The sequence below is a fragment of the Equus przewalskii genome, chromosome 10 (assembly GCF_037783145.1).
Source record: "Equus przewalskii isolate Varuska chromosome 10, EquPr2, whole genome shotgun sequence".
In the NCBI taxonomy this organism is placed as follows: Eukaryota; Metazoa; Chordata; class Mammalia; order Perissodactyla; family Equidae; genus Equus; species Equus przewalskii.
Window position 1 is genome coordinate 51,057,330 of NC_091840.1, and position 25,875 is coordinate 51,083,204.

Genomic DNA, 25,875 nt, shown 5'->3' on the forward strand with positions numbered 1-25,875 from the left:
TGACCCCCCTCTCACTTCCTCTGAGGTGTTCCAAATACCCTTTTAATCTGATAATTATTGTTGTTCCCACTTAACAAATTGGTCATGAGACTCTGTGTCCCTTGGCTCCAGTCCCAGGGGATGGATCTCCTAGCACTGCAAGACACCCGCCCCCCCCACCACATCCTCCTTCCCCTGGGGGTAGGGGTGGGGGATGGGGAAGTTGGAGAACGGCAACATTTCCTAAGACTGTTCATGTTAGGCAAGACCTGGGTGTCCAGCCTCTCATGCCAGCTTCCACTCCCAGACCAGATCTCCATCTGCCACCACAACCAGGCTCCCCATCAGACTCTGGGGCAAGTTGTGAGGGGTCATCTGCAAGACTTGCTCTCTGGCTCCCAAGCCTCGTGGAGGCACGGGTCCAGTTGACTTTGGAGAGGCCACTGTCCTTGAATCTCATACCCTGGGAGTGAGACCAGACTGCCTCTCCTTCCATAGAACTCACTGCCTCCCAGTGTCTTTCCAGGAGGAACACTATGCAGGGCCTAGTCCTAGGAATAAGCAACCGTGAGATTTACCCTCTCTGGGCCTCAGGCTACCGACCCTTCACCTGTATCAGGTAACTCAAAGGGGCAGGCTGTAAGACTGTAATTCTGTGATGACCAGGACCTTCCCCCGATCCCTACACTTGCTGATATATATTACTCAAATTCCTCATCCTTCTCTACACGAATCCACTTCCAACCTCAGCGTCAGGTTGTGAAGGCCCAGGCCCCCACCCTACACCAAGGGTCTGCCCTGAAGGCCCCAGGCAAGACCCTTCTTCTCACCATGTAGATGGGGCTCCCCAAGTAGGCTCCCATGACCCCAGCCAGGGCCCCAGCTGCTGCGCTGCGGGCAGGGCTGAGGCCACCTTCAGCCGTGCGCAGGTAGCCCCCAGCCTCAATCAGCCCGTAGGTGCCCAGCCGGATGCCATTCATCAGGAACTGGTATAAGAGGGCAGGGGCCAGGCCCTTCTGCAGGGCAGCCAGGCCGTCCACCTTGCCGATGGTGATGAAGGCATGGAAGACGTTTCGGTAGTGCCGCTGGTAGCTGCCGGGGGCCTGCAGTTCTCCCTGCAACTGCATCCTGGTCTTCACCACCTCCAGGGGGTTGGTGAACAAGCAGGCCCCGCAGGCTGCCAGGCCGCTCATCAAGAAGTCCATGGTGGGGTAGCAGTAGCAGGAACTGGCCCAGGAGTAAGAAAGTCAAAATGAGCTTCAGAAATGAGGTAAGAAATCAGGAGAAGACCTCAGTTTCAGCAGTCCAACTGCAGGAGGTAGGAATTTAGAGGTCTGGAGACAAGAGTGTAAGGGTCAAACTTAAAGGGGTCAAGGGTTAGCTGGAATTTGGAAGACACAAGCTAGCAAAGAGAAAAGAAAGAGAAGTTTAGGAGAGTCTGGCGAGAAGGTTATGACAGGACCCTGTTGGTCAAGGGATTTGAGGTCTAGGAGAGGTAGAAGCCAGGAGGACGGCAGGTGGGATGCTGAGGATGGCGGGCTACGGGTTGGCGGGAGTAGGGGAGGGAAACGCCGGGAGACGCGAGACCGGGAGGAAGGAAAAAGAAAACAATCAGGTTAAGGAGAAAAGGATCCAGGCGAAGATCCAGTGGCGTCCCCGGGACAGCAACGAGATCTGGATTTGGGAAGGAAGTCGGGACTCCCTCCAGGGACACGCGTCTTCAGGCTGCTGTCGCAGCTCGCCGCAGCTTCGCCCGGGCAGCCGCGGAGGCCGGGCCGCCACGCTCTAGTCACTGGAGCGCGGCGGCCAATGGGGAACCTTGGAGAGCCGTAGCCGAGAGCCTCGGCCAATCAGCGCTAAGCCGGCTCCGCGGCCAATGGGAGGTGCTCTCGACGACCAGGTCTTCGGAATCCGCTGAGAGGCGGTTGGAATTAACTCTCCGCCTCCCGGCGTCCGGGCCGGTGCCTTGCGCTCGGAGCTCTGGGAGGGGTGCCCGGGGAGCGGAGGGTTTATCACTGGCGGGGAGGAGAGGTTAGAACCTGGGTTACTGGACGGGCGCAGAGGCGGAGCGTGGAGGCAGCAGTTCCCCCGCTGGGGTGCTTGGGACTTCTCCTCTTCGGGGTGGAGGGCTCCCTTCCTTTGCCCTCTATCCTGGGTCATTGCTGGGTGGGGTTGCCAAACTGTAGACCCACGCCCTGCTCAGTTCAGGCCCGGGAGAGCTCACAAGCTGCGGCTCCGCCCGCGAGGGGGCAAATGGGACACACCTGCTGGATGGGAGCGAGCTCTTGAGGCTGAGTAAAGCTTTTGCAGGTTCTAGTGCCGGGGTATGGCTGGCTGCGGGCGTGGAGGGAGGGGGGCCTGAAGGATGGCGAGGGAGCGTAGTCACATCCCTAAGCTCTTTTCATCCCCACGGCAACCCAGAGGAGAAGGTCCGACAAGCCAAGGCAGGGATTTTGATCCCTGGGCTTAGGTTACACAGGGCCAGCAAGTTGGGGAGAGATTCTGCGATTCTGGATTCCTTCCCTTGCTCATGAGTCTGGTAATGGTTAATTACGGAAGAACTTCTGAGAAAAGAGACTGGGGAAGCCAGCTGGGAAGGGCTTGAGGCAGAAGGCTTAGAGAAAGAAGGCAGGAAGATAGAGGATGTCATCTGGGGCGGGAGGAGGCAGAGGGCTCACCTGTGTGTGAGGCAGCCACCAGACTTAGACTCGGTGCTTTTTGAGCTCCAGATGGGTCTTCCTGCTTACCAGCTGGACGGCCTTGGGCAAGTTACTTAACGTCTCAGAGGCTCCTCTGTAAAATGGGGATGGTAGGGGCCTGCTCCGTGGCCTTATGGTTAAATTTGTGGTTAACTTTGGCGGCCCAGGGTTTCGCCAGTTCCACCAGTTCTGCGGGTTCCGATCCTGGGCACAGACCTAGCACAGCTCGTCAGAGCTTGCGTAGGCGGCATCCCACGTAGCAGAGCCAGACGGACCTACACCTAGAATATACAGCTATATACTGGGGGGCTTTGGAAAGAAGAAAAAAAGGAAGATTGGCAACAGATGTTAGCTCAGGTGCCAATCTTTAAAAGAAGAAAGGGAATGGTAATTATCGCGCATACGCGAGTGAGAGTGTTGGACTAGGTGCTCAATTATCAGGTTTCCAGAAAACTCGAGAGCTGTCAGACCCCTATGCTCTTGTGTATCTTGTTCCCATGGCCGGGAATGTCCTTGTCCCCTTCTTTTGGTGATTTCCAAATCGTTCTTCACCTTGAGCTTCATCTCTTCTGACCCTGGAAGCTTTTTCAAATATTCCACATTCAGCCACTTCCATTCTGCTTTGCACCTCAAGCAAATTGCCCATGTTCCTCATTTCTGTTAGCCATCTTTACTCTCTGACTCCTTCACCATGCTAGGAGTTCTTGGATGCCCCAGGGGCTGGGTCTGAGTCATTTCTATTTAACCAGTGTACTGCTAAGCCATTGAACCTTAGGATGAGGCTGGGGCGGGGGGGGGGGGGGGTGGGGGGGATAAACTAGAGCAGATAATGGGGCTTCTCAGAAGGGGCTCTGAAAGGGTCCCCCTGGGAAAATTTCCAAAGAATGTTCCCCAAATGCCTCCACCTACTGGATGAGATGAGAGTTCATCATTGTTCAAATCTTTGAGTTTACACCAGCGGTTCTCAAAGTGTGGTCCGTGGAACAAAAGCAGCAACCCCTAGGGATTTACTAGAAATGCAAATTCTCTGGCCCTACCCTAGACCTCCTGCACCGGAAACTCAGGAGGTGGGGCCCACAATCTGTTTTAACAAACTCTAGGTTATTCTGATGTGTGCTAAAGTTTTAGAACCACTGGCTTTTATCTTTAATATTCAGATGCTCTAGAGATAAACAACTTTTAAAATGTTTTTTAAAAATAAACTTAGTTTTGGGGCTGGCCTGGTGGCATAGTGGCTTAAATTTGCCCCATCAGCTTCAGCGGCCTCGGATTCGCAGTTTCAGATCCTGATGCAAAAAGAGGAAGATTGGCAACAGATGTGAGGTCAGGGCCAATCTTCCTCACACACACAAAAATAATAATAAGCTTAATTTTTAGAACAGTTTTAGATTTACAGAAAAATTGTAAAGATATTATGAGAGTTCTCATGTACTCCACATCCTGTTTCCATTAACATTTTATATTAATATGATATAGTGTTACCATTAATGAGCTAATATTGATACATTATTATTAACTAAAGTCCATACTTTATTCAGACTTTCTTCATTTTTGCTTAAAGCTCTTTTTCTGTTCCAGGATCCCGCATTACCACATTTCATTATCATATCTCCTTAGGCTCCTCTTAGCTGGGACAGTTTCTCAGACTTTCCTTGTTTTTGATGACCTTGACAGTTTTGAGGAGTACCAGTTAGATATTTTGTAGAATGTTCCTCTATTGGAATTTTTTTTCTCATGATTGGACTGAGGTTGTGGGTTTTGGGGAGGAAGACCACAGAGATAGCTGCCATTCATCATGTCATTTCAAGGGTGCTGCTGGATACATACTATCAAAATGACTTCTCACTGTTTGTGTTGGCCTTGATCTCCTGGCTGAGGTAGTGTTTGTCAGTTTTCTCCATTGTAAAGTTACTCTGTTTTCCTCCTTTCCATGCTGTACTCTTTGGAAGGAAATCACTATGCACAGCCTACATTTTAAGGAGTAGTTAGGCTCCACCTCCTTGATGGAGAAGAGCTACAGAAATTATTTAGGTTTCTGCCTGGGAGATTTGTCTCCCCCATTTATTTATTCAACCATTTATTTTTATCAGTATGGACTCATGGATATTTATGTTATACTTTGGATTATAATCCAATATACTTTACTTTGTTGTTCAAATTGTTCTAGCTTTGGCCCTTGGGAGCTCTTTTACTTGGTTCATGTGTTTCTTTGACATATTCCCATCAATTTTTTTGTTTTGTTTTTTTGAGGAAGATTAGCCCTGAGCTAACATCTGCCGCCAATCCTCCTCTTTTTGCTGAGGAAGACTGGCCCTGAGCTAACATCCGTGCCCATCTTCCTCTACTTTATATGTGGGACGCCTGCCACAGCATGGCGTGCCAAGCGGTGCCATGTCCGCACCCGGGACCCCAACCAGCGAACCCATGGCCGCCAAAGCAGGATGTACGAACTTAACCGCTGCACCACTGGGCGGCCCGCAATTTTTTTTTTTTAATTGAAAACAATTTTAAAGTATTGCCTTACTTTCTGGCAATACAAGATGCTCAGGCTCATTTTGTATACTTCCTGCCCTAGTCCCAGAATCAGCCATTTCTCCAAGGAACCCTAGTTCCTTTTCTTGAAGAATGGTATTAGAGGGGCCGGTCCGGTGGCGCAGCGGTTACGTGCGCATGTCCCGCTTCGGCGGCCGGGGGTTCGCCGGTTAGGATCCCGGGTGCGGACATGGCACCGCTTGGTTAAGCCATGTTGTGGTAGGCGTCCCACATGTAAAGCAGAGGAAGATGCGCATGGATGTTAGCTCAGGACCAGTCTTCCTCAGCAAAAAGAGGAGGATTGGCCGCAGTAAGCTCAAGGCTAGTCTTCCTCAAAAAAGAAAAAGAAAAAAGAATGGTATTAGAAACCAAAATCTGGGCACTAGGCATGCCTTGTTGCCACTGGAGTATCATTGCTTCTAGACCCTCTCAGCTGGGAGAGCAAGTAAATATATGTATGTATACGAGCCCATTTATGTACACATATCTATAGATATTTCTATATATAACCATCTTTTTCTATCTTAATTAAACATGAATTCATAGTGATGTCTCCAATGCTAATCCATTAGTATGTGGATCATTCTAGCCCCCTCTCTTTGCTTATCTTAAACTCTCTCTCCAACAGTGAGAAACCTGGCTCCTACTGTCTGCCAGTCATTTGCATAATTGTTCAATTCCAGTATACATGTGTAGGAGTATCAGAATTGCTAACCCGTAGCCCCACAGGAAACCACCTTATCGACTAGAGTACAGTGCTTCTGTGCAGTTCCTTTTGGCTTTGGTCTTAGAGACTCCACTCATTTCCAAAGCTTCGTAGGTCAGCACCTTCCTTGCCCCCCACCCCCTCCTTTAGTCAAGTTATTTCATACATTTGTAATGCAGTTAGATTTAGTTGCATTCTCCATTCCTTCTTGGGATACCCTTACCTCCCAAATGGTTTTTTAAAACTTGCTTACATTAAAGTTTACTCTTTGTGCTCTAAAGTTCTAAGAGTTTTGACAAATACATTATAGTTTTATACAGAATAGTCTCACCACCCTAAAAACATCCCCTGTATTTCACCTATTCAACCCTCCCTGGCAACTGCTGATCTTCCTGCTAGATATTTTTACCTTTTCCAGAATATCATATAGTGAATATCATATATTGGGATCATAAGGTATGCAGCCTTATCAGACTGGCTTCTTTGACTTAGCAATAGGCATTTAAGGTTCATCCATGTCTTTTTGTGACTTGATAGCTCATTCTTTTTTTTTTTTATGAGGAAGATTAGCCTTGAGCAAACATCTGTGCCCATCTTCCTCTACTTTATATGTGGGACGCCTGCCACAGCATGGCTTGATGAGTGGTGCACAGGTCTGTGTCCGGGATCCAAACCGCGAACCGTGAAACATGTGAACTTAACTGCTTCGCCACCAGGCTGGGCCCAGATAGCTCATTTCTTTTCATCACTGAATAGTGTACCATTTTATGGATGCACCACAGTTTGTTTATCCATTCATGTATTGAAGGCCATCTCGGTTGCTTCCAGTTTTTGGCAATGATGAAGAAAACTGCTGTAAATATTTTTGTGCAGGTTTTTATGCACACATTAGTTTTCAAATCAGTTAATACCTAGGACTAGGATTGCTGGATTGAATGGGAAGACCATGTGTAGCTTTGAAAGAAACTGCTAAACTGTCCTCCAAAGTGGCTGTACCATTTAGCATTCCCACCAGCGGTGGATGAGAGTCACTGTTCCACACCCTTATCAGCATTTGGGAGTGTCAGTTTTTTAAATTTTTGCCATTCTAATAGGTGTGTGGTGCTATCTCCTGTTTGTTTGTTTTTCGTGAGGAAGACTGGCCCTGAGCTAACAGCTGTGCCAATCTCCCTCTATTTTGTATGTGGAACACGCCACAGCATGGCTTGATGAGCGGTGTGTAGGTCTGTGGCTGGGATTCGAACCTGAGAACTCCGGGCCGCCGAAGTAGAGCGCTTGAACTTAACCACTATGCCACTGGGCTGGCCTCTCTCCTGTTGTTTTAATTTACAATTCCCTAATGACAAATGATATTAAATATATTTTCATATGCTTTTGCCATCTATATATTTTCCCTTTCAGCTTTATTGAGATGTTATTGACATATAACATATGTGAGTTTAAGCTGTGCAACTCAATGATTTGACACATGTACATATTGTGAAATGATTACCGCAATAGTTAACACCTCCATCCCCTCACATAATTACCTTTTGTGTGTGTGTGGTGATAACTTTTAAGATCTACTCTCTTAACAACTTTCAAGTATATAATACAATATTGTTAATTATAGTTGCTATTCTGTACATTAGATCCCCAGAACTTAATCATCTTATAGCTAGAAATTTATACCCTTGTATATCTTCTTTAGTGGAGTGTCTATTCAGATCTTTTCCCCATTTTTTAACTGAGTTGTTTGCTTTCTTATTGTTGAGTTTGAATTATTTGTCTACTTTGGATAACAGTCCATTATCAGATACATGTTTTGCAAATATTTACTCCCAGTCTATGATTTATCTTTTTTTTTTTTGAGGAAGATTAACCCTGAACTAACTGCTGCCAATCCTCCTCTTTTTTTCTGAGGAAGACTGGCCCTGAGCTAACAGCCGTGCCCATTTTCCTCTGCTTTATATGTGGGACGCCTACCACAGCATGGCTTGCCAAGTGGTGCCGTGTCTGCACCCGGGATCCGAACCGGCAAACCCCAGGCCGCCAAAGCTGAACGTGTGCACTTCACCACTGTGCCACCGGGCTGGCCCCTATGACTTGTCTTTTCATGCTCTTATCAGTGTCTTTTACAGAGCAGAAGTTTTTAATTATAATAAAGTTTAATATCAGGTTTTTTTTTCTTTCATGAATTGTGCTTTTGGTATTGTTTCTAAAAACTTTTTGCCAAAATCAAGGTCACCTGGATTATCTCCTATATTTTCTTCTATAAATTTTATAGTTTTATGTTTTACATTTAGGCCTATGATCTTTTTTGAATATGAATGATGTAAGGTCTGTGTCTAGATTCATTTTTTTTTTACATATGGATGTCCAATTGTTCCAGCAACTTTTGTTGAAAAGACTATCCTTTCTCCCTTGAATTGCCTTTGCTCCTTTGTCAAAAATCAGTTGACTATATTTGTGTAGGTCTATTTCTGTGCTCTGTATTCTCTTCCATTGATCTGTGTTTATTCTTTCACCAATACCAAGCTGTCTTTTTTTATTTTTTGGCTAAGGAAGGTTCACCCTGAACTAACATCTGTCCCAATCTTCCTTTTTGTTGCTTGAGGAAGATTAGCAATGAGCTAACGTCTCCTCTATTAGACACTCCTCTATTTTGTATGTGATTCATCGCCACAGAATGACTGACAAGTGGTGTAGGTCTGCGCCTGGAATCCGGCCTGCAAACACAGGCCACCGAAGCAGAGTGCACTGAACTTACCCACTATGCCACAGGGCCAGGCCCCGTGCTGTCTTGATTACTGTAAGCTGTCATTTTCTCCTGAGTATGAATGTCCTGAGACATATTTGAGAGGAGTGGAGGGGGAGCACAAAGATGGGCCCTAGGTGTCTGAGAAGAGGGGTAGAACCACAGAGAGGGCAAGAGGATGCAGCGCAGGGCTGTGCCTCTGCACCTCTGCTTGGGGTGGCCCAGATGCCGATGGGTGCATTTTGGCTCTCAGGCCCCGTACCTGAAGCACTCAGACTCCACCTGGTGGCAGTTGGGCAGAATCTAGCCTCACCCAGATCAGAACCTATTGATTCACAGAGCAGACCAGCTTTCCCTCACTGCCCCCTTTCTGATTTATTCCACATCACAGGCAGGCTACTTACCCATGACGGCTTTCTAGACAGAAAAGAGGGCCCAGGTGTTGTGTAGTCCATGAAGGATTCTATTGGACTTCAAGGTCCTGGCCCTAGCAGAGACCAGTTGAACTCATCACTTCTTTCATTTTGAGCTCCTCTCCCCTTGTGAGGGATTTTTTTCCTCTTTGGTGAGAAAGATTGGCCCTGAGCTAATATCTGTTGCCAATCTTCTTCTTTCTTTCTTTTTTCTCCCCAAAGCCACAGTACATAGTTGTACCTCCTAGTTGTAAGTCATTCTTATTCTTCTTTGTGGGACACCGCCACAGCATGGCTTGATGATCCGAACTGGCAAACCCTGGGCCACCAAAGTGGCACGCACAAACTTAACCAGTTGGCCACGGGGCTGGCCCTTGTAAGGGATTTTTTGGTTGTAAGTGACAGAAACCCTACTCAAGCTAGCTTACAAAAAGGGAATTTATTGATTCACATAAAAGTGCAAAAGCAGACATGACTTCAGGGCAGCAGGATCAGGGACTCAAACCTGTCTCTCTGCCTCTCCCCTCTGTTGGTTTTATTCTCAGGCCACCTTGTTACCGCACCAAGGGCACAATCTGCTCACCTCAAGACAAAAGCCAATCATCAAGAGGCAAGATGGTGGCAGAGAAAGGGCATTTTATTACAGCTTGCTAGCAAGAGGGAAGATGGCTGACTAATGTCCAAAAGAACCGTCTTCAGGAGGGCACAGAATCTTCAAGCAGTTATAGAGGCCAGTGGGCCATAGGGGAGGGGTTAGGAACGTTGACCCTCTGGTGTTACAGACTGAGAGTCAGCAGAGCAGATCTTTCAGTTTCCATTGATGATGGCTATCAGCATAGACTCTCTGTTCAGGGGCCATCACATTCCTAAGGACTCAAAAGAACGAAGATATTGTCTTATAGCTGGGAGGTACATGCACAAGCAGGGGTCATAAAATCTACACAGCAGGGCTGGCCCCGTGGCGCAGCAGTTAAGTGCGCACATTCTGCTTCAGAGGCCCAGGGTTCACCTGTTCAGATCCCGGCTGCGGAGATGGCACCACTTGGCAAGCCATGCTGTGGTAGGCGTCCCACATATAAAGTAGAGGAAGATGGGCATGGATGTTAGCTCAGGGCCAGTCTTCCTCAGCAAAAAGAGGAAGATTGGCAGCAGATGTTAGCTCAGGGCTAATCTTCCTCAAAAAAAACCCACAAACCATTTCATGGCTCACAAATCTGTGGATTGGGCAGGGCTCAGTGGGGATGCTCCATGTGGTGTCAGGTGGGTGCTTGACTGGGGCTGGAGGATCCAAGATGGCCCTGTTCACATGTTTTAAGACCCTGGTCCTGGCTGATGGCTGGGCCGTCCTGGTTCTCCAAGTGGCTGTTCTCTCCTCATGGCTTCTCACCATTCTGCAGTCTAACCCACACTTCTGTACATGGTGGCTGGCTTGTAAGAGAACAAAGCGGAAGCTGACAGTTCTCTTAAAGCCTAGGCTCCAAATAGGCAGTATAACTTCCTCCACATTCTCTGGAGCAAAGCAAGGCCAGCCCAGGGTGAATTGGAGGGGAAATTCTTCTTCTTAATGGGAAGAGTGGCAAAGTCACATTGCAACAGGGCATTTGGGATGGCAGGGACTTTTGCCGTCATCTTTGAAAATGATCTACCAGAGACAGTACAGAGTTTCTTTTCTAGTAATTTGAGCAGAAGTCCTGCATGGATTATGCTTTGGCCCTGCTTGTGTCACATGCTCACCTGTGAACCAGTCTTGGTAGGTAGGGAAGAGAGGATGCGTTGACTGGCTGCTTCCAGGCCATGCATTTCCCAGAATGGGCCATATGGCTCTAGAATGATGAGGGGCAGGTCCCCAAAAGAAAACTAGGTGCTGGTACCAGAAGAGGAGGGAATAGCTGTGGAACTGGTTAAAACTATTGCTGTTCTGGGGCTGGCCCAGTGGCGTAGCAGTTAAGTTCGTGTGCTCCACTTTGGCGGCCCGGCGTTTGCAGGTTTGGATCCCAGGTGCTGACCCAGTACTGCTTGTCAAGCCATACTCTGGCGGCATCCCACATAAAATAGAGAAAGATTGGCACAGATGTTAGCTCAGTGACAATCTTCCTCACAAAAAAACAAAAACAAAAAACAACTGCTGCTCTTCTGCCCCGTCGGGTTGCCCACAGTGTGGCCTCTAGTTGTTCCTCCAGCCTCACGCCCCTCTTTCCATTTCAGCTAATCTTCCCCTTCACAGTTCTCCTTCCTTTTCACAGTGGCTGTGCTTCCCTGGTCTCCCCAAATGGTCACCCAAGTCTTGCCTCTTGGCCTGGCCAAACTCAACCTGATTTTCAAGGAACAGTCTAAGCGCCTCTTCTCCATGAACCATTTCCTAACAACCAGGTGAGTGAGGTAAGGAAGACTAAAGGAGGGTCAAGGCCGCTTGATGTGGAGGTAAAGAGATGAGAGAGAAAGACCTGAGGACCCCTCCACCCTTCCAGAAAAGAATCTTCAAGCAAAACCAAAGCCAACCACATCGAAGCTTGTAGAGTTACTTCATGAATCATATTTCACATTGAAAATGTTTTGTTTCATTTTGCACAAAGATGTTCATGGCAGCATTAATTATAATGGCAAAAGCTGGAAGCTCCCCAAATGTCCTGCACTAGGGAATGACTCATAATGGTCAAGACTCTTTCAGCAGTAAGTGACAGACACCCAGCTCAAACTAGCTTATGCACAATCGGGAGTTCAGTAGCTCAGGAAACTGGCAGTCCAAGGGGCTCAAATGATGTTGTCAGGCCCCCTCCATCTCTTGGCTCCGCTTCCCACAGGTATGGGGCTCATTTTCTCCCACTGTTGACTAGTTTCCTCCACTGTGGGGGAAGGGAGGCCAAGACACAGATTGCTCCATTCTTTATTCCTGCTCTGTGGCCTTGGAGGAAGGGGGAAGCAGCTCTGAAGGAGGCTGCTCTGATTTGGGTGACTTCTCATTCCCGGGCCAGTCTCTGTGGCCAGAGGAATGGGATACCGTGGTTGACCAAACCTGGTCAGGTGGCCAGGAGGAGGCTCTTGTGGTTGGCTGTCCCACTGGAACCATATGGAGTCGGGTAGGGGATGAAGAATTTCCTAGAAGACTTTTACTGCTGGTATCAAGATGGCAAAATCCAGCTGATGCAATATTATATTCCAGGAAAAGGTATAGTTACAAAGACCATGTAGCAACATGAAATACGGTTATAAAGCAACACTAAGAGAAAAAGGCGGAATATGGACTTGAAACTGTGACGGCACCTTTGGAATACAGAAAAATAGAAACCTTTTGCTCTGTGGGGGTGCTGGGAGGATGAATCATTACATTAAAAGCCATCAGTACCTTTGCAAAAACATTTGTACAATAAATAAAATGTGTTTGTGCAAAAATGACCTGATATATATCACGTGATATGATTTTCAGAGCTCAGTTTATTTTTGGAATGAGATGGGACATAAATAAGCAGAGGGTGATTTGTGTAGATCTGAAAAGTCATGGTTCTCATCTTTGTGGTTGCTTTGAGCAGTGGGCCCAATGGAACCGCTTTGTCAGGAGTGTCAGAAAATTCTCAGTGTAGCTCCGGGACCTTCAGTTCCCCAAAACATGCTGTCCTGCCTTTGGGAGGAGGGAAGTGTCTCCCCAACAGACTGACAGGTGAGAAGCCTCCAGGTGGGTCTGTCTGGCGGGGATAGAGAGGGGAAAAGGAAAGAAGGTCAGATGGGCCAGGGAGGGCAGGTAAAGGCCCGGGGGCGGCCCAACCCACCTAGTTCCTCTTCTTTTGCCCACATCCCACTCAGACCTGGGGTGGTTCCTGTGGTACCAAGTGCCATTCACGTCTGCAGCCTAAAACCAGCACTTTTGCGTTATCTTTTCAAACGTTAATAATAATGCTAAATGTGTGCGCGTGTGTAGGATTTCAATTCAGCTTGGTTCAATTCATCAAATATTAATCTCTTATTATGTGCCTGACTCTGTTCCAGCACTTTAGGACACATTGCTGAAAAAAACAGATGAAGAGCCTGCCTCCAGGAAGCTTACTTTCTAATGTGAAAAGATAATGAAGTATAAGCATAATATGTCAATTTAATTGTAAACTATATGGGATGTTATAAGGAATGATTGCTATGGGAAAAAAGGGAGGTTGGGAATGTGGTGTGAGGTTGTCGGTTGCAATTTGAAAGAGTGGTGGTGGAGGCCTCATTGAGAAGGTGATTTTTGAGCAATGACTTCAAAGAGGTGAAGGAATCGTCCATGCAGATGTCTTGAGAAGGAGGTTTCCAGGCAGAAGGCACAGCCAGTGCAAAGGCCCTGAGGCAGGAATGTGCCTGAGAGGAGAGGTTAGGGAGGACAGAAAATATAGGGTCTTGTTGGTCATTGTAAGGACTTTGGCTTTTATTCTGAGGAAAAGGGGGTTAAAACATATTTTCATCCCAGCTTTCTGACTTTTCCTCCCAGTGTCTTGTTTGGAGGGTGTGTGTGTGTGTGTGTGTGTGTGTGTGTGGAAGGTCTGGCCAAGGCAGGCACCTGTGCGTGGGTAAAGGCCCCCAGAGTTCATAACTGCCCTTGCATCTTCCTCCCACTATCTTGCTTCCCAGGCTGGGGTGTGGCTCATTCCACCCCCTCAGTTGTTTTTATGACACACTCCCTCAGCCCTGGGAATTCAGCTTCTCAACCATAGAGCAAATTAAAGGTGAGGGGGACCCCTACCCCCACCCCACCCAGGGGTACTGACTCCCAGCCAATCAACATCAAAGCCTCTGAGTGGGACAGGGAGAGGCAGGGGGCTGGGACCGAGAGAGACAGGAATGGAGAAGGGTGAGCGGAAAGGGGTCGAGCAAGCATCATACCCACTTGGAGGAGACAGGTCTCAGATCTCTCTCCCCACCTCCCCATCTCCCAACCCCCATCCCGGCCCTCGCTCCTCCTCTCCACACACACACACACACACACACACACACACACACACAAGCCTGACACAATGGCCGGGTGGGGCTGAGGAACTGGCTTCCTCTGCGGAGATCTCAATCTGGGCCCTCAGTTCCCGCCCCAGAAACACAGGAACAGACACTCGGAGACCTGGCCCCATACTCCTTGCTCCAAGGGGCAGGCAGGACAGGCTGAAAATAGAAACTGCTTCCAAAAAGATAAAGGTAAATTTACGGGGAGCTACTGCAGAGTTAGGGAGGAGAAACCTGGGGTGGGGGTCCCTTGGTGTGAAAGAACAGGCTGGCTCACACCCAGGGGGACAGCTTGGAAGCTAAAGGGACAGGCTGTCTTGCGAGGTGTGGGAGAGATGGTCAGATATGCCCTGGAGGGACACCTACACCATCCCTTAGCTGATACAGAGGAGTCTAGATGTCCATGCCATGCCACTAGCCCAGCCCTGTGCCAATGCCACCCCATCCTCACCCCACCCCTGTCCACCCCCATCCACACAGCAATGCAGACAGAACGTACGCATACAGAACAGCCCACTCTCCACGCCTGAGTTTAGCTTTTCCCTAGACCCTGTTAACCTCCGGGACCCGGGGTACCGGGTCCCTCACATCTTCCAGAGCCTCAGTGTGCGCATGTGGAGTGTGGTGTGGTTTGGTGGGGGGGGTGTCCGGTTGGGAGGAGAATCCAATTCCTGTTTCCTGCCCCTACTCACTCAGCCCTGGGAGGTGACTGAGAGTGGAGAGGACTCAAGGGTGAGTGCTTGGGCCGAGTACCTGGGTCCCTGTGAGAGGCCTGAGTGGGGGGTGGGAAAGGAAGTAAATTCAGGCACCTGAGAGGGGGTGGGATCCCTGGGGGGGGGGGCATGACTGGGGAGGAGCTGGGCAGCTGGTGAGGCCACTGCCTGGGTCACCTAGATAAGGGGCTTCCTGCCAGAACACAGAGGCCATTGAGCTGCAAGACTCAGTCTATAGCCCCCAGCCCCCACCTCGCATCATTTCTCAAGAACCCAATCTGAGGCCTGGAGGGGTCTGACTCTCTTGCTGACTCCTGAAGGGAGTCTGGGGGTGCCCCCATCTCCCAGCCCTGACCCTGCAGCCTCTTCAGGATCACAGCCTCCTTCCCTGAGGGAGGAAGTGAAGGCCAGGCCCCAGAGTCCTGGCCCCACTGGTCCTCACCTTCAGTCTGGTCTCCCAACCGCCCGCCAGGAACCCTGGCAGGACTCCGGCTTCCACTGAGGCCTCTGTGACCAGATGGAGGGACAGAGAGCAGGCAGGGAAAAGAGGATGGGGCGGGAGAGACCATGCCCAGGGCCTCCTGGTCTCTTGGGGTCAGTGGCTCCAGGAATCTTCATGGCAGGAAAAGGAGACTAAAAATAATCCGGAAAGGGAGAGTCCGGAGAGAGGAACTGGGAAATGGGGGGCGGAGGGCCCACTGGAGCGGGGAAATAGTGATGCATCCCTCATCACTCAGGCATGAACGCACGTGCACAGATACACACCACTGCACAAAGGCCCCACACAGACAGTACATGGCACACATGAAGCCTTGCAACCCTCTCCACCACACACCACACACTGTATACTCCACTCTCTTGCTGCACACCCGCCCAGTAAGCACACAGCAAGTATACTCTCGGAACACACATAACACCCCATTCACATAGCACCAGGAACAGCACACACACACCATGTCCACACACACTTAAACCACACACACAAACCTCCACAACACACATTACAGACACACAACACAATTCGTCAGGCAGACACGTCGTGGCAATGCCGGCAAGCCCAATTCCCCTTACTGATCCAGTTCTCTTGCACTCCACCCCGCAACTGGAGTCTCCACCTAGGTGCCCCCACCCCAGCTTCACTGTCTCTTCTGGCCTGACTGTGGCAGCAGAAGCCAAAAGACTGAAAAAGAAATGGAGTCTGGGAGGGCCAAGAAAGGCTACCGGGGTGGGGGTGGGGGGGTCCAGGGACCTCAGAGAATGGATGGAGAAGGAAGGGTGAGAGGTGGAGAAGAGAGAAGAGAGTGGAAATGAGAAGGAAGGAGAGGATGTGCGCCAGCCTTCCCTCCCGACTCCAACGGCATGGCTCATTTGCTTGCAAATGATTTCTGCTGGCCTCAGTCTACCCCCTGGGTGGCACTAAGGGTCTCTCTTTCTCCCTCTCTCCTCCTCAGGGGATGACTCCAGCAGAGTACCCCACTCCTTTGAAGAGCTCAGAGGAGGATGTCAGCCCAGTCACTTCCTGCAGCAACACCCCCTACCCAGAAGCCCCCTCGGATCATCCGCCCCCGGCCCCCCTCTCGCCCCCGGGCTGCCCAGTCCCCAGGGCTTCCCCACAATGGCTCCTCTCCACAAGATCCTCCCCTCACCTCCAATGATGCACCATCCCCAATGTGCACCCCCATCTTCTGGGAGCCCCCAGCCTCATCCCTCAAGCCCCCTGCCCTTCTGCCGCCCTCAGCCTCTAAAGCCAGCCTTGACTCCCAGACTTCCCCAGACTCGCCTTCCAGCACCCCTAGTCCAGCATCCCGGCGCTCTGTCTCCCCAGAACCTGCTCCCCGCTCTCCAGTTCCTCCACCCAAACCCTCTGGGTCACCCAGCACACCTTTGCCCCTGCTTCCCACGGCCCAGGTCCCGGCCCAGGTCCCGGCCCAGGTCCCGGCCCAGGTCCCGGCCCAGGAAGGCTCTGCCTCGGCCCCAGGCACTGTGCGGAGACTGGCTGGCAGGTTTGAATGGGGGACTGAAAGTAAGGTCCAGGCTGCGGACACCCTGGAGCCAGGTCCCCAAGGGGGAGTGGAGGTGAATGGGGAGAGAGAGACTCCCCAGGGCACCCTCACCAAGAGTGGGTCCCACGAGAATGGTGCTCCAGGTAAGCATGTTGTAGGTCTAGGGTGGGCTCAATCCAGCTCGTCTTTTTTGTTTTCAGTGCTGTAAGCCTGGGTACTCAGGGGCTACCTTTGCAAAAGTGAATTTCATGTTTGGAAAACCTGGTTTCCATATTCCTGGGGGTTTGAGGAGAGTCAGGCTTGAGGAGACAGATGCCTGGGGCTGGACTATGCTCCCACTGCTGGGCAGGTTAAGGGGAGGATGGAGGCCTGGGGAGGGTGGGACCAGGCCCCAAGGGCCTTCTCCTTAGGACACCCCTGTCTCCTACAGATGCTGCTCTGGTCTGCCCTCCCTGCTGCCCCTGTGTGTGCCATGTAGCCCGGCCTGGCCTGGAGCTCCGATGGGTCCCTGTGGGGAGCAAAGAGGACGGTCCCAGGGCTCCCTGCCGGGCCTCCCCACTGCGGACCTCCCGCTCCCGCCCTAACCCTCCAAGCATCAGTCACCCCCCAGTCGTCCTCACATCCTACCGCTCCACTGCTGAGCACAAACTCCTGCCGCCCCTCAAACCCCCCAAACCAACTCGCGTCAGGCAGGACGCCACCAACTCTGGAGATGCCCCACAGCCAGATCTCGATGCACTCTGTGAAGACGGAATCCAAACAGGTATAAGGCCTGGGGGAGTGGGATCTCTGGGCTAGGAAGGGAAGGGGTGGAGGTGGAGTACTCTAAAAACCAACAAACTACAACCCCTAACAGGCCCTGGGATTTTTTTTTCCTCCATCAGCAACTGCTCTGGGGCTGATGGGAGTTGTAGTTTTTATATTAATAGTCTCTGCTGGGGTCAGAGTCAGGAGCCCTGGGCTGGGGATCCTGGAGGCTTGTCCTCTTCACTCTGGGTTCTCTCTCCAGGAGACAGTCAGGATGAAGCTCCTCAGAATGCTCCTCCAGCAACCATGGAGGGCAGGTACCTAACACCCCGACCCTGACTCCTACCTGAGGGCGGACTAACCTTCAGGTCCAGCTAAATCCCACCTCCACAAAGGTGGAGTGAAGGGCTGAGGCTCTGGAGATAAGAAGTCCTGGTTTCTAATCCCAGCTCTGTCCTTTATTAGCTATGTGACCTTATACAAGTCACTTAACCCTTCCGGGTCTCAGCATCCTCATCTGTGAAATGGGGGTAAGCATACCAACTACTTCTTAGAGTTGTTGGGGTAGGATGATGGTAAAGAGCTGGGGCCATCGTAAGTGCTCCATTGCAGTTCCCCGACTTTGAGCCTTTATTGCAATTATTGTCTGCAAATCCATTTGACAACCATGAACATCTCTTCTGTGTTATCTGGGCCTGTTAATCACTTTAGATTCCCCACTGCTACCAGAGTTAATCCGAGTCCATTCATTTATCCAACAAACATTTACCAGTGTTCATTCTCCCAGGTTTTTATCTTGGGTGAATGGGTGTGTGGTGGCGCTGATGACCAGAACAGGTAGTGGGGAGGTGTAAGAGTTTGGGTTTGATCATACTGAGTTTCACGGAAGCACAAATAGGACATTCCAGACAATGGTTGCTACATGAGAGGGCTGAAGAAAGAGACTTGGAAGTCTCTGGTACATAGTGGTTGAGATGATAGCAACAGATGGAGCCCACTTAGTTCAGGGCCTCCGATATAACAGGCACATTAAAAAAATCTGGGGTTTGGTCTGGGGAGCCATCAGGGTCCCTGCATACAACCCGCATGTGGGTTGTGCACTCCTTCATGCTCTCACGTGAATAGCACCCCCCGGAGGTGTGCAACAGCGGGGACTCTGGAGGACTCCATCCCTTTCTCTCTCCACAGGGACGAGGAGGGGCTGGACGAGCTGAAGGGGCAGAACTGGGAGCTGCCCCTGCAGGATGGTGAGGGCCTCTGGACGGGGGGCTCACTGCCGTGACCGTCGAGCAGTGGGGAAGGGTGCTGGGGCACTGGACTTTCCTGATGTGCTGTGTCTACTCTCCAGAGCCCCTGTACCAGACCTATCGAGCAGCCGTGCTGTCAGAGGAGCTGTGGGGGGTCGGTGAGGATGGGGGTTCCTCTCCAACTAATGCTGGAGAAGCTCCCACCTTCCCACGACCCCCTGGCCCTCGCAACACACTGTGGCAGGAACTTCCAGCTGTGCGAGCCAGCGGCCTCCTGGACACCCTCAGCCCCCAGGAGAGGCGCATGCAGGAGGTGGGCACCCCTGGGGTCTGGCCGGGCGGAGCTGGTGTAGGGCAGGAGTGTGACCTGCGCCCTAGGCTGGCTGGGAGCTGGGCTTTTGGCCATTGCCCTGCCCTTCCTCCTCAGAGCCTGTTTGAGGTGGTGACATCTGAGGCCTCCTACCTGCGCTCCCTGCGGCTCCTGACGGACACCTTTGTGCTGAGCCAGGCCCTGCGGGACACACTCACCCCCCGAGATCATCATACCCTCTTCTCCAACGTGCAGCGAGTCCAGGGAGTCAGTGAGCGGTCAGTGGGGTCCCGTCCTCTCAGCAAGCCAGGCCCCGGGCTGCGGGTACTCCTTAGCTTTCTTCCTGTCCCAGGGCCTCCCTTCCGTAGGCCCAGTGGGTGCCCCGACCTTCCCTTGAGAATCGGGAGACCTGGCTCTCTGCCCCCTCCATTGCTTGTGCCCCCACTCCTCCAGGTTTCTAGGGACGTTACTGTCCCGTGTGCGCTCTTCCCCCCACATCAGCGACCTGTGTGACGTGGTGCATTCCCACGCGGTGGGGCCTTTCTCGGTGTATGTGGATTACGTGCGCAACCAGCAGTACCAGGAGGAGACCTACAGCCGCCTCATGTGAGTGCGCCCGAGGCGGGGGCCACGTCACCCTTGTGGGAGGAAGCCGAGGGCAGGCGTGGGGTCCAGGCCAGGGCAGCCGGAGGGATCAGGGCCTCGAGGCAGACGAGGCACACGCCAGCCGCCTGGGCCTGCCTCTGCAGGGACACGAATGTGCGCTTCTCCGCCGAGCTGCGGCGGCTGCAGAGCCTCCCGAAGTGCGAGCGCCTCCCGCTGCCGTCCTTCCTGCTGCTGCCCTTTCAGCGCATCACGCGGCTCCGCATGCTGCTGCAGGTACCGGCGCTCGCGCCTTCCCTGCCCTGCCACCCCGCTGCAGAACGCTCCCGGGGCCTCCTGCCGCTACCACCACTTCCCACCCCATCATGGACACAGGAATCCCCTAAATCAGGACTCCTCGTCTGGGCCTCTCCGTCCAGGGCCCACTAAGCACGACCTGGAGCTACCCAAATGTCTCAGGGAGCAGACTGGGCACAGGAAAAGAGCCTCTGGCTAGAGAGATGAGTCCTAGACTTAGCTCTGCCACTCACCCGAGTGACCTTGGGCAAGTCCCTCATCTGTCTGGGTCTCAGGGGTGTGTGGTGAGTGGTCTTTTCTCCTCAGCTGTATCTTTCCCTGCATGCCTTCCCAATGGGGGTGATACCACCCCCACCGAGGCAAAAATTCATTCTTTGGAGGGGTAAAAAGAAATCTTAGATATTCCAATGGTTGTAGTACTCTGAAGGGCCATGGTACATAAATAGATGTACAGTATATCTGTGTATTAAAGTTTCATGGTGGGGAGGGCAGTGAGGGAAAAAATGCCTGAAAAGGCTCCTTAGCAGGATGATACTGAAAAAAAAAAAAAGAAAGAAAAGCAAAAAAGGCTGAGAAACACTCTGCTATTGCAGGGTAGAAACTTCTCCCTAAACCAGGTCACCCGGTGTGGGGATCTCATGTGAAGAGTCCCTAACTAGATTATCAACGTCTTTATTCCTTATTCAGCTTTATATATCCCGAGCGTAGACCACATAAACATAATAATCATAATCATAATGGCTACACAGCTACCGAGTGCTCTGTTCTAGATGTGGCTCTACGTGCTATACACCCAGTTAAACTTGCCAACAGCTGTAGCTAGGAACTATTATTGACCCCACTTAAAAAAAAAAACACCACAATAATCATTTTTTTTTTGAGGAAGATTAGCCCTGAGCTAACATCTGCCGCCAGTCCTCCTCTTTTTGCTGAGGAAGACTGGCCCTGAGCTAACATCCATGCCCATCTTCCTCCACTTTATATGTGGGACCCCTCCACAGCATGGTGTTGCCAAGCGGTGCTGTGTCCGCACCCAGGATCCGAACCCTGGGCCGCTGAGGCGGAATGTGCGCATTTAACCACTGCACCACCGGGCTGGCCCCAACCCCACTTTATAGATGAGGAAACTGAGGCACAGAGAGGTTAAATAACTTGCCCTAGGTCATACAGGTAATAATTGATGGAGACAAAGTTTAAATCCAAGCCCTGTTCACCACTGTGCTATATTGTTTGTACTGATAGTTATGGTTAATAATTATTAAAATAATAGCTACCCTCTTTGCAGCATTTACTATGTCCCAAGGACTATGCTAAGTACACGATTACCTCAAATCCTCACAACAATGTTATTGGTATGCTAGGTGAGAATTACCCCCAATTTGCAGATGGGGAAACTGAGACTCAGAGAAGTAATGTGACTTGCTCAGGGTTATGCAGATGGTGAGTGGTGAAGTCTCTCAGCCTTATTGGGGCTGGTCCCCCAGCTCTGTAAACTCCAAACTGAGCATTTTGCCAAGACAGGCAGGGTCCTCTGAGTTGTAGCCCCTCCGAATCCCAGGGCTGTGGAGCAGGAGCCCAGTGACCCTTCCTCCTTGTCCCCAGAATATCCTACGCCAGACAGAGGAGGGATCCAGCCGCCAGGAGAATGCCCAGAAGGCGCTGGGTGCTGTCAGCAAGGTGAGCAGCAGGGATGCTAGGGCCAGGGAGGTGACGAGGCAGTAGGGAGAGATGGAAGGGGTGGAAGGGAGCAGGGGTGGGTGACTCGGCTGGCCTTACCCAGATCATTGAGCGCTGCAGCGCGGAGGTGGGGCGCATGAAGCAGACTGAGGAGCTGATCCGGCTGACGCAGAGGCTGCGCTTCCACAAAGTCAAGGTTAGTCCCTGCCCAGACTCCCCACCTTCCCTTTCCCCACAGTGCTGGGAGGAAGCCAGACCTCCTCCCTGCTTCCTCGCAGGCCCTGCCCCTGGTCTCCTGGTCGAGGCGCCTGGAGCTGCAGGGGGAGCTGACGGAGTTAGGGTGCCGGAGGGGGGGCGTGCTCTTCACCTCACGCCCCCGCTTTACCCCCCTCTGCCTGCTGCTCTTTAGTGACCTGCTGCTCATCACTCAGCCCAAGAGGTGGGTCCCAGGAAAGGAGGGAGCCCAGGCAGAGGTGGGGAGGAGGAGTCCAGCTGGACCTCTGCTCTCCCCCTCAACTCCCTCTTTCCTGGGCAGTGGGCAGCGGTTACAGGTTCTGGACTATGCCCATCGCTCCCTGGTCCAGGCCCAGCAGGTTCCAGACCCATCTGGGCCCCCTACATTCCGCCTCTCCCTTCTCAGCAACCACCAGGGCCGCCCCACCCACCGGCTACTCCAAGCTTCATCCCTGTGAGTTGTGTCTCCTTCAGAAAAGATCCTTGAGACCCCCACCTGACCTTTCAGAGCCCAGCACCCTCCTCCCCAGTCTCTCTCCTCCGAAGTCCCTGCCTAACGCCCAGGAGTATCTGCTGGGCCAACTGTGACCCCTCCCTCTATCCCCACCAGATCAGACATGCAGCGCTGGCTGGGAGCCTTCCCTACCCCAGGCCCTCTTCCCTGCTCCTCAGACACCATCTATGAGGACTGCGGTGAGTATCTTCTAGAGGGGAGGAGGGAAGGGAAGTGAGTCTTAAGGGGAGTATGGGGGAGAAGCTAAAAAGAGTCTGGGCTGGTGTCATAGTGGTTAGGTTCACGCACTCCGCTTCAGTGGCCCGGGATCCGTGGGTTTGGATCCCGGGTGCAGGCCTAGCACCGCTCATCAAGTCATGCTGTGGTGGCATCCCACATAAAATAGAGGAAGATGGGCATAGATGTTAGCTCAGCGACAATCTTCCTCAAGCCAAAAGAAGAAGATTGCCAACGGATGTTAGCTCAGGGCCAATCTTCCTCACACACACAAAAAAGAGTCTTGATCCTGCTGTAATGTCACCCACCCCAACCAGACTGTTCCCAGGAACTCTGTTCAGAGCCTTCTGCACCGTCCAAGACCGAGGGACGGAGTCTGGAGTCCAGGGCTCCCCCCAAGCACCTGCACAAGAGCCCTGAAGGTGAGAGACTCATTTATTTATTCATTCAATAAATATTTATTACGCACCTACGAGGTGCCACTTGCTGTTCTAGGCACTGTGAATCGAACAGGCAGAGATTCCTGCCCTGCTGGAGCATGCAGTCTAGTGGGGGAGAGACAATAAAGAATAAACAAGTAAATTTTATAGTGTGTCTGAAGGTGATAAGTGCTATGGAAAAACAAAAGTGGAGCAGAGTCCAGGAGGTCAGGAGTCCCAGGGTTGGGTAGGGTTACAAGTTTAAATAGGGAGTTGAGGTGGGCCTCACTGAAGAGGCACCATGCGAGCAATGACTTGATGGAGGTGAGGAATCTAGGCACATGTTATCTGGGAGAAGACTGTTCTAGTCAGAGGCAAGAGTCAGTGCAAAGGTCCTGTGGCCGGTGTTTTTCAGGAACAGTAAGGAGGTCAGTGTGGTTAGAGGGAGTGAGGAAAGGGGAGAGAAGCAGATGAGGTCATAGAGATACTGGAGACCAGTTCATACGCGTCCTTGCAGGTCCCTATAAGGACTCAGGCTCTGAGTGAGATGAGCAGCTACTGCAGGGCTTGACAGAGGAGTGACAGTGACCCTTTTTGATGCTGCTGTCACCTCCACCTCCAGTGGCCTTTCTACCATTGCTCCAGGCTTCCATACACTAATTCCTACACTCACCATGACCCTCAGGCATTAGACCTCATGGTGCCACCTTTCCCTCCTGACCCGCCCCCTGCCCTGGCCCGACTTGGGCCCCTGTCTCTCTTTCCCCAGGCTGGCTGAAGGGGCTTCCTGGGGCCTTCCCTGCCCAGTTGGTGTGTGAAGTCACAGGGGAACACGAAAGGAGGAAGCACCTTCGCCAACACCAGAGGCTCCTTGAGGCTGTTGGGCCCTCTTCAGCCACCCCCAGTGCCCCCCCACCCTAATGCAGCCTAGGGAGGGGGCACAGGTTGGGATAGCTGCAGCATGGCATGGAGAGGACAAAGCCCATCCATCCATTGGATTCGCTGTCAGTGAAAACGCTACCTCTAGTGGCAACCAACAGGGACTGAGCTTCAGGACAGAGCAGCCAATGAAAACAGGGCTGGCAGAGCCCAGGCAATGATGGAGAATGAGGGTGGCTTGAGGGTATTGCCAGTGGAGACAGAGTGGACAATGGATGCCGAGCTGGCTATGCCCTTGGCCAATGAGTATCCCTGCGATGGTCACAGACAAGGAAGATGAAGCTAGGTCAATGCATTTAAAAAGGGCCGAGCTGGAGACAAACTCCTAGGATTAAAATAGCCAACAGTGATGAGCAGGGACCCATCCAGCCAAAGAAGATAGTGATCCAGGCCCAAGAGACCAGTAGTGACACTGCTTGGTTTTATCGCAATGACCTGTCCTGTCCTTTGAGTCTGGGAAGTATTAGATTCTATTCCCAGGGTGCCTCCTGTGCCCCCTCAAGCCACTTCTCTTCTGGAATCCAGAGTGTGTTTCTCAGAGAACCCGTGTGTGTGCGTATGCATCAGAGAAGGTGATTCTGCTGAATGCGGGGTGTGGTCTTGGCCCTCTCCCAGATGGCTGAATGCTCCATTTCTTCCCTCATCCTCCATTTTTCCTATTATTCTCTCCAAGACACTAGGTCTGAGCTCCAGAAGAGAATGTGCTGGGTGTGGCTTGGCAGCCAGAGGCCAGAGCTGGGGAGGAGAGCCCCGGGTTCTGGGTCTCTTGGAGGCCAGGGCTCCATGACAGTCAGAGGGTTATGTTATGGAGCAACCAAGCAGCTGGCAGAGGAGCCCAAGGGACTGAAGATGGCCAGCAGCTGGGGCCCGAGGCCCCTTGAAGCCCACAGACCTTTCTCCTTGCCCCAAAACTTGGCCTCCGTAATTCCTGCCTACACATCCTCCAACCTGAACTATAACCAGTTGTCCAGACTCAGCCTCAGGCTTTGGACTGACTCTGAGTCCCAGCTTTGGGTGAAGAAATGGAAGCTGTGGATCACTGGCCAGCTGGTGAGCCTCCCAGGCTTTCTTGCCTTCATCCTGGTCCTCTCAGAGAAACACTGGGCCAAGCAGTGGGCAGAGAACAGAGAGCCAGTGTTGCTGCCCAACTTCATCCAGAGCATCTGCTTCCAGATGAGAAACTGTCCCCACACGATGCCAGAAGGAGGTGAGGGATGAGACAGAGCGGAGCAGACACTTGCTGGCGAGTGGGGGCCCAGGCCTGGCACAGAGCCTTCCCTGAGCTAGGCCATCAGACCTTCCCTTCAGGTCATGCATGGCAACTTGCCCAGGACAGAAACTGCTACGCTGACCACAGGAGGTGCAGGGACTCTGGGAGACTCAGAGGGAGAAAGGCCTGGCATTTGGCATGTCCATGACTTTGGAGATTCTCCTAGCACGGTGCCCGGCATATGAGAAACCCTCAATAAATGTTGGTGGAGCTGTATTGAGGCTCTTCAGGGGAGTGTGTGTTTCCAAACGTGGCTTTATAAGGGGGGTGGGGCTGGTGGGAAAGGGATTCTTTGAGAGCAGGTGTCAGTTCTGTTGGGAGCTGGGGCTTGGAGACCAGGTGCAAGGCCTGAGTGTGTTGGCCCACTCAGCTCCCGAGGGAGCTAAGGCGGTGGCGGTGGTGGTGGGTTTGCAGATGCTGGGGCAGAGGGCTCCTGCAGGTTGGGGAAGAAGAAGAGGGAGGACCAGGTATGGCTGGGGCCCCAATAGGGGATGAAGGTGCAGCGAGGACAGAAAAGGCAGGTGCTCAACAATACAGGTCCTTTACTGAGGAGCCAAGCATCTCTGTGTTTAATTCAATTCAATTCTACACCTATTTATTGAGTGCCTTCTATGTGCCAGGCACTGTTCTAGGATCTGGGGATGCAGAGATGCAAAAGCCA

The 25,875-nt window shown here is 51.8% G+C and overlaps 2 protein-coding genes and 1 long non-coding RNA gene across 12 annotated transcripts in view; 2 read left to right on the top strand and 1 right to left on the bottom strand.

Moving 5' to 3' along the window:
- Window positions 1-3,375, bottom strand: part of SLC25A35 (solute carrier family 25 member 35) — an 18,799-nt gene extending 15,424 nt beyond the window's left edge. For 3 of the 7 annotated variants that reach the window (XM_070563336.1, XM_070563338.1, XM_008532410.2), the window contains exons 1-2: window positions 2,658-3,375; window positions 810-1,206 (exon numbers count right to left, since the gene is read on the bottom strand). In XM_070563336.1, coding sequence (XP_070419437.1) covers window positions 810-1,184 — 375 coding nt within the window. In that variant the 5' untranslated portion in view covers window positions 1,185-1,206; window positions 2,658-3,375. Of the gene's footprint in view, window positions 1-809; window positions 1,995-2,657 lie in introns of those variants that run through there. The other 4 variants (XM_008532409.2, XM_008532411.2, XM_070563335.1 and 1 more) reach the window with 4 other exon arrangements.
- Window positions 2,026-13,149, top strand: LOC139074147 (uncharacterized). Its single transcript, XR_011523661.1, has 4 exons — window positions 2,026-2,289; window positions 11,310-11,436; window positions 12,594-12,721; window positions 13,048-13,149. It is a non-coding gene; the product is annotated as an uncharacterized lncRNA (long non-coding RNA).
- An 874-nt stretch (window positions 13,150-14,023) lies between these two features.
- On the top strand, window positions 14,024-25,430 carry ARHGEF15 (Rho guanine nucleotide exchange factor 15). 4 transcript variants are annotated; one of them, XM_070563300.1, is made up of 16 exons: window positions 14,024-14,217; window positions 16,190-16,884; window positions 17,172-17,504; window positions 17,751-17,805; window positions 18,677-18,735; window positions 18,837-19,048; window positions 19,163-19,323; window positions 19,499-19,651; window positions 19,795-19,924; window positions 21,548-21,622; window positions 21,726-21,818; window positions 21,901-22,061; window positions 22,158-22,310; window positions 22,467-22,549; window positions 22,904-23,008; window positions 23,775-25,430. In XM_070563300.1, the coding sequence occupies exons 2-16, from the start codon at window positions 16,239-16,241 to the stop codon at window positions 23,924-23,926; spliced, it is 2,571 nt and encodes an 856-aa protein (XP_070419401.1). In that variant the 5' UTR covers window positions 14,024-14,217; window positions 16,190-16,238; the 3' UTR covers window positions 23,927-25,430. The 4 variants fall into 4 exon arrangements, with proteins under 4 accessions (XP_070419401.1, XP_070419399.1, XP_070419402.1 ...); XM_070563298.1 differs by having other exon boundaries at window positions 14,087-14,217; window positions 24,618-25,430; XM_070563301.1 differs by lacking the exon at window positions 14,024-14,217 and adding an exon at window positions 14,632-14,757.
- Window positions 25,431-25,875: the final 445 nt, after the last annotated feature.